The following is a 10,159-nucleotide window of genomic DNA, read 5'->3' on the forward strand; positions in this document are numbered from 1 at the left end:
CCCCCATACCCCCTCACACCCCCAATTCCCCCCATATCCCCTCACACCCCCACATCCCCCCATACCCCCTCACACCCCCCACACCCCCAACTCCCCCCACATCCCCTCACCCCCCTCCTTCTCCCCCCTCTCCCCCCTGCCTCTCCGGCCGCCACCCGCAGGCGGCGCCCGCTCCCGCCGCCTCCATCACCTCCCTCCCTCCCTCCCCCGTCCCTCCTCGTCCCTCCCTTTCCTCCCTTTTCCCTTCCCGCCCTCGAGCCCTTTCCGCCCGCCGTGCCGGGGCTGGGCAGCGATGCGGCTGCAGTGTGAGGTGGAGGTGCTCAGCCGCCTCCTGCCCTCCTGCGGGCTGCGGGGCCGGGGCCGTGCCACCAGGGCGCTGCTGTCGCTGGGTCGCCCGCCCGGCGGGGCTGGGGGCGGCTCCGTTTACCTCATGGTGTGCACGGCCAGGGACCGGGCCGGCGCTCGCTACAAGGTGCGGGGCTCGGGGACGGCTCCCCTCGGTCCCTTTCCCTTCCCTCGATCCCCTCGCCCTTCAGATTTTCTAATTTTCGTCCTCCCCCCTGCAGGTGCAGGAGAACGTCGAGCGGTGCTTCACCCGCTTCGTGGAGGAGGGCAAAGCCACCCTGCGTCTCCGGGAGCCTGCTGTGGATATCTGCCTCAGCAAGGTGGGTGCGGGACGGGCACGGACCCTGCTGGGGCAAAAGGGGCAGCACCGGGTCCCCAGCCCCGAGAAGCTGTGCCCTGAGCCTCCTTCCTTCTGCCCCTGTGGGAGAAATGCCCCCTCTCCCTGTCAGGTCTCGTCCCTTTACTCTGAGAGAAGCCTTTCACCTGCCTCATCCCACTTCTTGGGCTGCAGGTCCTATGAAGCAGGGCATTGCCAAACTCTTTCTGATTAAAACTGATTAAAAAACGTGCTCATGTTGGGGGCACACAGTGTGCCCACTGCTGTCCCCAAGCTGGGACACATTCGGCGGGTCACCGCCAGGCCTCAGTGCCAAGCTGAAACCAGAACTCAGGGATGTGTCCAGGGCCAGTTCAAGGGGCACCTGGAAGATGTAAACATGTTTTTATTGATGCTGAACCCACCTTCCAAAAACACCACGTTAGCATTTAGTATCTGTGCTGTTATTTTTTTTTTATGTGGCTGTTCCTCTAATCTTTAGTACCCTCATAGAAAAGGAAAGCAGGACAGATCTTCAAAACCTTGGAGTTAGGCTGTGTAAATAAAAGCAAAAAGTATTGATTTATTACTTGGAAAATCATTCTTTCTGTTTCAGCTGTGGTCCTTTGACCTGAAGGAGATCAGTCAATAACTTCATGGTGTTGTACTGAGCAGCAATAATCATCACTGGTTAAGCTTCTTTCTCCCAAGTAGAATATTTTCTCAGAGAGGCTGAGGTGAGAGGCACAGGGTCTGTCCAAACTGCAGCTCCAGCAGGCGCTGCCCCCAGTCTTGCCAGAGTTGAGCAGAGCTCGGGGCAGGCTGCAGGGTCTGCCTGAGAAACCAGGTAAATGAGTCCACGCTTGGGACTGTGGCGTCCTGGAAAGAAAAAGCACTTGTTTTACTGGGATTAAGACCAATGAGTGAATATAAGTCTGAGTATAGTTGTGGTAGCCTGAGATTTTGCAGCAAGAGGCATGGTGATACAATGATCTGGAAATACTTTGTGTGGGAGTGAAGGCCGTGGTGGTACGGAAAGCGGCCTCAGTCTGATGAGGAGAGTGGTTCACGTTGCAGGGTCAAATATAAGCAGTACTTACCTAAATTCAATAATATTAAGTTTTCTTTGTCGAAAGCAAACGTGTGCAGCAAAAAACGTCATGCACATTGCATTAGATCTAAAACATTCTTGTTTTACATCCTCTGAACGTTTCTACTGCAGTGTGAAAAGTCGGAAAGTTTCTCAGAACACAGGTACAACAGCAGGCCTGGTGGAAGATCTACTAGTGGTATAAAACCAGCAAGGAGAAGTCCAGTGTCTTAGTGCTGCAAGACCTAATTTAGAGCATTTATAGGGCCTGTAAGAAAACTGCGTGCCAGTGCAGGGAATAATTTCACTAAGAACTAAATCTGTTGTTTTCTTTATGATAATGATGTTGTTTGGCTGAAAAGAATGTCTCCACAGAATCTAATGAAGCAGGAGTTGGAATTTTGACCTTGTACAAAGCTGATCACAGTTGCTCCAAGGAAGTTAGATCCTTGCTTCTCGTGTTGTACACAAGGCTCACCTTCATACTGTCAAGCTCCAGGAAAAAATACACTAAATTCTTCCAAAGCCAGTGATTCTGTATGTCCCTCCTTAAATGCGCTGAATCTGGAAACCCAGTTTAAGATGATTGGTTATTTTTCTGTTTCTATTCTTTTCTATTTCTGTTAGTCATTTATAATTTTATTACAGAAAGGCTTCTGAACTCTCACGACAGACAAAAGCTTTGTAGAACAAGAAATTTCCAGGTACGACTGTGCTGACTGCATACAACTACAGCGTAAGCCGCACTCTTTGTGCTCTGCCAGGTGCTGTGATTTGCTGTGTTCAGCCCCAGCAAAAACTAAGTTGAGAAACATCAGTCTGGAGCATTTAACCCCGGAGCAAAAGCACTAAAGTCACTGTGCTTTGTTGGTTTGTTTGTTTGTTTATTTTTCCCGTCAGCAGGCCTGTGCCTGCTGCGCTGCATGCAAGGTCTGAAATCTGTGTAATCTCAGATTGCCTCGTCATTTTTCATTTAACTCTGGACCTTTAAGGCAGAGCGAATTAATTTAGTTTTCCAACGTCTTTTCTGTGGTCAAGAGTTCAGACTTGTGGCAGAAAATTGCTTCCTGAGCGCTTCCAGCTAATTCTTCGCTTTTTTTCCACGTTTGTCTTAGAATTTTTCTCAACATATTCTTACAGGTTTACAGATACATTGCTTTTATGTAGGTATTAGAGTGGAAATGCATTTTAAGGATCCGGAACACAAAGTACTCTTATTTTCAAGTCACATTAATGGTGTAAACTTATCCTAGACATCCTAGAGAATTTGGCTACAAAAATCAGGTATCTGTCGTGTCTCACACTTCAAGAGCAAAGAGTTACTGCCTGCAACTTCATTCTAAGATGTAATTATAATTTAACTTGGGTCTCTAAGAAGAAGTCCTCCAGACCCAGACTTTTGAATGTATTTAGCTACTTGGAAATGTGACAAATGCCCCTGTAATTAGGGGGAGTCACACAGCTAAATGTTTTAGATTGGCTGTGATAACGGGTGTGGGCAGTCCTGGATAACAAAGGCTTTTGCTGTGCAATTTCCCCATCTCTGGAGGATTTCACACTGGGAGTTAAGAAAACAGATGTGCATGGGATAATTAAGAAGACCAATAATTAGGTTAGCAATGCAGTCAAATGCGTTTGACCTTTTTTGCCTTTATTTGTATCACGTGAACATCCAGAAGTCTGTGGGATCATCGCTCTGTTGTGCTGCACGGGAGACTTCAGGTGCACAAGTGGGGTCTCAAGGCACAAGCAAGTTGCAGCTGGGATGTTTCTAAGACATTTTCCAAGAACAAACTCACACGTTTGTTCTTTCCTGCAGTGAATGAGATGAATCGGGGCTGTACACGTGCATCATTTTTTAACTTTAGAATTTCCTGGGTAGCTTATTTGCAAAAAGGGCTGCGAATAATTATCCTCTCGTTTGATGCTGGCACAGCCAAGCAGTGCTGCCTGTGGCCAGAAGCACTCGCTTAACCTGCCGTGAAGCTTTCCACCTTGCTTTACATCAAATTCAACCTCAGCTTCCACCCTTAGCAGCTTTCGAAAGTAAATGCTTCAGCCTTTAGGTCTCTGCTTTGCCTCTTTGTGTTTTCATTGACTGCCCTTTTGTCATGTTGCAGGTTAGGAACATCCCGGCGCGTGGGGCTCTTTTTCTGTACGTTGCATTCAGCTGTGAGGCCTGTGCTTTGTTCCTTTTCTGAGTAACACCGCGGTTTGTTCGATCTGGATTGTTCAGGGAGGTCGTAACTGCTCGTTCAGACTGCCTGCCGTTTGTTCTTAAACCCTGCAAACAGCACATGAACCAAACAAGCCTGAATTGTTTCCCTTCCCAGTTCTACTCCCTGCTGAGTTAGTGTCTCCTGATACGTGCACAAAATAGTTCAGAAAGTTGTGGCACAGATAAGTACAAGAATAATAAACTTGTGATTCCACGCTTGTGTTTTTCTGCAGGCAAATGCCAGCAATTTAAAGAATTTCCTTTCAGCCGTGAGACTGGCTCACCAAGGGACCAACATCAGCGCTCTCCCGCTCTCAGCTCTGGTACCAGCGAAGACTTCAGAAGTGGAGAAGCCTAAAACAAAAATGATCATAACTTCCAAAAGGGACTACCCGCTCACCAAGAACTTCCCTTATTCCCTCGAGCATCTCCAGGCCTCGTACTGCAAACTCGCTCGGATCGACACGCGCGTGCTCTGCTTGAAGAAGCTCCGAAAACTCGACCTGAGCCATAACCACATTAAGCAGCTGCCGGCCACCATCGGTGACCTGGTCTTCCTTCAGGAGCTCAACCTGCACGACAATCACCTGGAGACCTTCAGCAGTGCCCTGTGCACCTCCACCCTTCAGAAGTCTCTCCAGTGCTTGGACCTCAGCCAAAACAAAATTAAAGCACTGCCCATTCAGTTCTGCCAGCTGCGAGAACTTGTTAATTTGAAGCTGGATGACAACGAGCTGATTAGGTTGCCATTCAAGATCGGCCAGTTAGATCATCTGCGCTTTCTGTCGGCAGCTCGAAACAAACTTCCTTTCTTGCCCAGTGATTTTAGGAAACTCTGTCTTGAGAGCCTGGATCTCTTTGGGAACCCTTTTGAGCAGCCTAACCCTCTTGTTCCCAACATACAGCTGAAAATACCATTGACTTTATTAGAGTGTGCCGCGAGAGCTACCGTAAATTACAGGTAAGAGCAGCACGGTGGGCACGCAGCTCGCCTACTCTGTCTCAAAGCTGTCAAGCCTAAATTTCCCTGATTTGTTTTTTCCTGTTAGTGGCAGCTGCTCTTCACAAAGTTAGAGCTGCTTTGAATCCCACTTGCAGTTTAGTCCCGTTATTATACAGGGTAACGCAGGTCCCCGTAGCAAAGCGGTGACTGGGAAGCATTTGGGGAAAGCCGTAGATGAAATGTTTTTTATCCACAAAGTGGGGGCACTGTAAGGGAATATTCTTGCCCAACCACGGGGAAGGAGAATCAGCCCTGTAGGCCTGGACCAGCTCTTTAGAGTTAGGAGCTTACAGCACAGTGAGTTTTGTGCCACGGATCGTGTTTTGTGTTGGGCTCTGGCTTGGAAAGTGCTCTCAAACAGTTACTCTTCACCTTGTGCTGACACCGAAGTGCACTGGAGCCCTGTGGGAGGTCCGTGAGCCCTTGTGAGATCAGTGCTGGCAAGAGCTGCCCTCCACACACACCGTGGAGCTACAGAGGTGGATCAGACTGCTTCAAACAGCACCCAGCACGAGCCGAGAGGTGTTAGCAGGGTGCTGCTGGACGGCTGGGCCCCATCCTAGGCAGAGAAGCCCAGTTCAGGGGTAGCTTTAAAACCATTTAACACCAGGTCAACGCCACCCTCGTCAGGCTGCTGCTGGTGACGGGGTTTGCTCCTCTCCGCTCGCCCACGTGCCTCTGCCTGTGATTTTTCCGGTGCCATCTGGTGCTGCTCCCACCTCGTTTTTCTGGGTGGAAAAAGGAGCAAGAAGATGGAAGAGAGTCACGGGTACGGGAAGGGGGTGAGAGACAGCCGGGAAGGCCTCGTAATTGCGTTCCTTGCCAATTCCTGCCTTGGGGACGGGGAGTGCCCCACAGGTCCCGGGTTAATTGCTCACAGGTCAGTGCTAAAGGTGTCCACAGGCATGCAGGGCACGCCCTGGAAATGAGCTGAGCAACCGAGCGCTCAGGTGCAATTCTCAGGCACTCCACGCTTCCTTACATAAACTGCCGGGGTTTTGCAATTTCTGCTTTCTGCTCTGGGAGTCTGGGTAAGTTGAGGGGCTCCCCTCGCCCACACACACACACAAATGCCCCAAACCTTGTCTGCCATTAACACAGAGCAAGAAATGGGAGTGATGACAAGCTGTAAAAACCTTGTGAAGGGAGGAAAACGGAGAGAAGGCACAAAAGCAAACGCTTGGAAATCAATCCTCACGGTGGCATTCTCAGCAAGCACCAGAGCTGGGATTGTGAGCGCCCTGATCAGAGCAAAGGAAGTCCTGAAATTGAGACGGTGACAAAAACAGAACCACAGGAGCCTCAGCTATGTGAGTGATGGCAGGGAGAAGGCACTGGGGGTGTGTAGGTGTAGCCTGGCTGTGAGTCACTCCTGTGCTGCGGGTCTCCAGTGACAGCAGGGCACGGTGCTGTCCGCAGCTGGCAGGTAACAAAGCACCGCGGGGAAATTCCTCGCGCTCTACCCCAAACACTGCCGCTCGGCTGCGGATTTAAGCAGCAGCAGTTCTTGTTCTCGTCATCAAATGTCAGTGATGCGATGGAGGAAAAGAGCAGCAGCACACTCGCCCGTTTCCTCCTGAATCCTTTCTTTAATTCTCTCTGTCCAGTTCCCTGGCACTGCCACGCAGGCTGCTGTGACCTCTGGGAATTCCCTGCTCTTCTTGGAGCATTTTCTGGAGGTCAGATCCGTGGTACTTGGGGACGTGGTTGCACATTTTAGATCTGGGAAGGGTGTTTCTGTTGGAGGTGGCTGATGGATTGTGCACTGAACTCACGCTCGCTCCTCTCACCCCACAGACTCCCTTACGGTTGCCACCTCCTCCCCTCTCACCTCTGCGAAGACCTGGAGGTGGCCAAGACGTGCCAGTGCGGCGGCGCCTGCCTGAGCAGCTTCATCCAGATCACGGTGACCATGAACCTGCACCACGTCGCTCACACCGTGGTCCTGGTGGACAACATGGGAGGCACCGAAGCGCCCATCGTCTGCTACTTCTGCTCTCTGGACTGCTACTCCGAGTTCCTGGACGACACCTACCTGCAGGGCAGCTGCGACTACTGACGGGGCAGGGGCTCACCTGGGGGGCTCCGTCCCGTGCCAGGGCGCTCGCTGCTCACCTCCCACCCGGTTCCGAGCTCGCCTCCCGCCCGCTTGGGTGCCGCAGGGGTCAGCCTGGCGGGGAGGGAGCAGCTGCGGCTGCACCCCGGGATTTCTGTGCTGGGAATAAAAAGGTGCTGAGCATCAACCCTCAGGGTGGCCGTGTGCTTGTGCTGGGGCCAGGGCTCCCTGGAGGAACTTTGGGGTGTCCAGGACCAGGGTGTCCCGGGTCCGGGGTGACTGGGACCAGGGGTGACCGGGATGGGGGTGTCCTGGGTCTGGGGTGACCGGGATGGGGGTGTCCCAGGTCCGGGGTGTCCAGGACCAGGGTGTCTGGGACCAGGGGTGACTGGGATGGGGGTGACCTGGACCGGGGTGTCTCAGGTCTGGGATGTCCGAGATTGGGGTGACCGGGATGGGGGTGTCCCAGGACTGGGATGTCCAGGACCAGGGTGTCTGGTACCGGGGTGACTGGGATGGGGGTGTCCAGGACCGGAGGTGTCCCGGGTCTGGGATGTCCAGGACCGGGGGTGTCTTAGGTCCGGGGTGTCCTGGGACCGGGGGTGTCCAGGACCAGAGGTGTCCCGGGTCCAGGGTGACTGGGATGGGGGTGACCGGGACCGCAGGTGTCCAGGTCCGGGATGTCCAGGACCAGGGTGTCCGGGACCAGGGGTGTCCCGGGTCCAGGGTGACTGGGACCAGGGTGACCGGGATGGGGGTGTCCTGGGTCCAGGGCTGTCCAGGACCGGGGGTGTCCCAGGTCCGGGGTGACCGGGTCCGGGATGTCCGGGAACGGGGTGACCGGGACGGGGCTGTCCAGTACCGGGGACTGCCCCGTGGCTGCTCCTCACCCCCCCCCAACCCCAACCCCAACCCCAACCCCAACCCCAAGCTCCCCACGGGGCTCCGGGCACCGCGTCCCCCTCTCCCCACGCGCTCTGTGCCCTCCGCTCCCGGTGCCGCTCCCGGTGCCTCCCCCCGGCGGAAGCGGCTCAGCAAATGGCGCCGGCGGCGGCCAATGAGGAGGCTCCGGCGGCGGGCCCGGCCGGGCGCCCTATGGCGGGCGGCGACGTGGGCGCGGGGGGCGGCGGCGGCGGCGCGCGCGGCCGGCGGGAGCAGCGGCGGCGGCGGCGGCGGCGGCCGCCGGCGGCGGGAGGCGTTGGAGGATGAGGCTGCGGATCTACAAGCGCAAGGTGCTGCTGCTGGCGCTGGCGCTGGCGGCCTGCGCGCTGGTGCTGTGGAGCGGAGGGCGGCGGAGGCAGCAGCGGGGCGGCACCGGGGAACCGCCGCGGGCGAGCGAGCAGCCGCCGCCGCCGCCTCCCCCGCCGCCGCCTCGCCGCCCCGCCGCCAACGCCTCGGCCTCGGCCGCTCCCCAGCTCGTCCCGGTGCTGGCCGAGAACGGGACGCGGAGCTACCGCTCGCTCGTTTACCGGCTGAACTTCGACCAGCCGCTGAGCAACGCGGGGCGCTTCCCCGTGCGGGCTCCCGGTGGTGCCGGTGCCGGTGCCGGTGCCGGTGCCGCCGACGTGGTGCTGGTGGTGCAGGTGCACGATCGCGCCGAGCACCTGCGGCTGCTGCTGGAGTCGCTGCGGAGGGCGGCGGGCGTGGAGAACGTGCTGCTGGTGCTGAGCCACGACCTGTGGGCCGAGGAGCTGAACCGGCTGGCGGCCGGCGTGGACTTCTGCCCGGTGCTGCAGGTCTTCTTCCCCTTCAGCATCCAGCTCTACCCCCGCGAGTTCCCCGGCCACGACCCCCGCGACTGCCCCCGCGACGTGGGCAAGGCGGCGGCCCTGCGGCTGGGCTGCATCAACGCCGAGTACCCCGACTCCTTCGGGCACTACCGCGAGGCCCGCTTCTCGCAGACCAAGCACCACTGGTGGTGGAAGCTGCACTTCGTCTGGGAGCGGGTGCGGGCGCTGCGCGAGCACGCCGGGCCCGTGGTCTTCCTGGAGGAGGACCACTACCTGGCGCCCGACTTCTACCACGTCCTCAAGAAGCTGTGGGCGCTGCGCGAGAGGGAGTGCCCCGAGTGCCAGATCGTCTCGCTGGGCAACTACAGCCCCGTGCGCGGCGGCTTCGCCGGGCGCGCCGACAAGGTGGAGATGAAGACGTGGAAGTCCACCGAGCACAACATGGGCATGGCCTTCGGCAGAGACACCTACCAGAAGCTCATCGAGTGCACGGACGCCTTCTGCACCTACGACGACTACAACTGGGACTGGACCCTGCAGCACTTGACTGTCTCCTGTCTTCCAAAGTTCTGGAAAGTGCTGGTCCCCGAAATCCCCAGGATTTTCCACACGGGGGACTGTGGCATGCACCACAAGAAATCCTGCAGACCGTCCACCCAGAGTGCCAAAATCGACTCTCTCTTGAACAGCAACCGACAGTACCTGTTCCCCGAAGCCATGAGTATCAGTAAAAGGTACTCCATGGCACCCCTGTCCCCCCACGTGAAAAACGGAGGCTGGGGGGACATCCGGGACCACGAACTCTGTAAGAGTTACCGCAGACTTCAGTGAGGATCGCGCTCGCAGCCTTTTTTCTTTCTGAGTTGCTCCATACTGTCTTTTACAGGCACACACATGTATAAAAGCATTTATGGGTTGGTTTCTGCTTTAATATGAATAAACGTTCTTGTCAAAGGCGTCCCACGATGGTCATCTTTCATGTCCGGCCACCAGCCTTTGGAGACGGGCGGCGTGCTGCCGCTGGGCCGCTCGGAGCAGCCTCGACACCCGTGCGCAGGAGGCGGCTGTCGCCGTCTTACCGGGAGGAGGAGGAGAAAACTCGTATTTAAGTGCATCTCTCCGGGTGCTCACAGCGTGTGGTTTTCGTTCCTTTTCCCTCCGACGTGCCCTCGGTGCAGCGTGGAAGGGGCAGCGCGTGGTGAGGAGCGAGCGGACTGAGCCTCCCCGCGGCCCTCGGTACCTGCGTCCCGGTTGGTTTGCGATGTGTTGATGAATATATGAAGGAAAAACGAAACAACAAAAAAAAATCATTGTTTTTACTACAATGTAGATAAATATATACGATTTTTTTAGTTCTGCCAAAATAAAATTCAGTTGTTTTGTAATACCTGAGGAGTTCTT

At 55.6% G+C, this 10,159-nt stretch overlaps 2 protein-coding genes across 2 annotated transcripts; both read left to right on the plus strand.

The window, feature by feature from the left end:
* Positions 1-291: 291 nt before the first annotated feature.
* LRR1 (leucine rich repeat protein 1) lies at positions 292-7,108 on the plus strand. Its single transcript, XM_032189526.1, has 4 exons — positions 292-472; positions 567-665; positions 4,203-4,930; positions 6,770-7,108. Exons 1-4 carry the CDS (start codon positions 293-295, stop codon positions 7,029-7,031), a joined length of 1,269 nt encoding a protein of 422 aa, XP_032045417.1. The 5' UTR covers position 292; the 3' UTR covers positions 7,032-7,108.
* A 1,125-nt stretch (positions 7,109-8,233) lies between these two features.
* MGAT2 (alpha-1,6-mannosyl-glycoprotein 2-beta-N-acetylglucosaminyltransferase) lies at positions 8,234-10,143 on the plus strand. Its single transcript, XM_032188657.1, has one exon. The coding sequence runs from the start codon at positions 8,234-8,236 to the stop codon at positions 9,587-9,589; it is 1,356 nt and encodes a 451-aa protein (XP_032044548.1). The 3' UTR covers positions 9,590-10,143.
* The last annotated feature ends 16 nt before the right edge of the window (positions 10,144-10,159 follow it).

The sequence above is a fragment of the Aythya fuligula genome, chromosome 5 (genome assembly GCF_009819795.1).
Source record: "Aythya fuligula isolate bAytFul2 chromosome 5, bAytFul2.pri, whole genome shotgun sequence".
NCBI classification, from domain to species: domain Eukaryota; kingdom Metazoa; phylum Chordata; class Aves; order Anseriformes; family Anatidae; genus Aythya; species Aythya fuligula.

Coding starts and splice junctions, on each gene's coding strand:
- LRR1 (XM_032189526.1), top strand. CDS start 293: ATGCGGCTGCAGTGTGAGGTGGAGGTGCTCAGCCGCCTCCTGCCCTCC. Junction 473..566: donor GGGCCGGCGCTCGCTACAAG/GTGCGGGGCTCG, acceptor TCCCCCCTGCAG/GTGCAGGAGAACGTCGAGCG. Junction 666..4,202: donor TGGATATCTGCCTCAGCAAG/GTGGGTGCGGGA, acceptor GTTTTTCTGCAG/GCAAATGCCAGCAATTTAAA.
- MGAT2 (XM_032188657.1), top strand. CDS start 8,234: ATGAGGCTGCGGATCTACAAGCGCAAGGTGCTGCTGCTGGCGCTGGCG.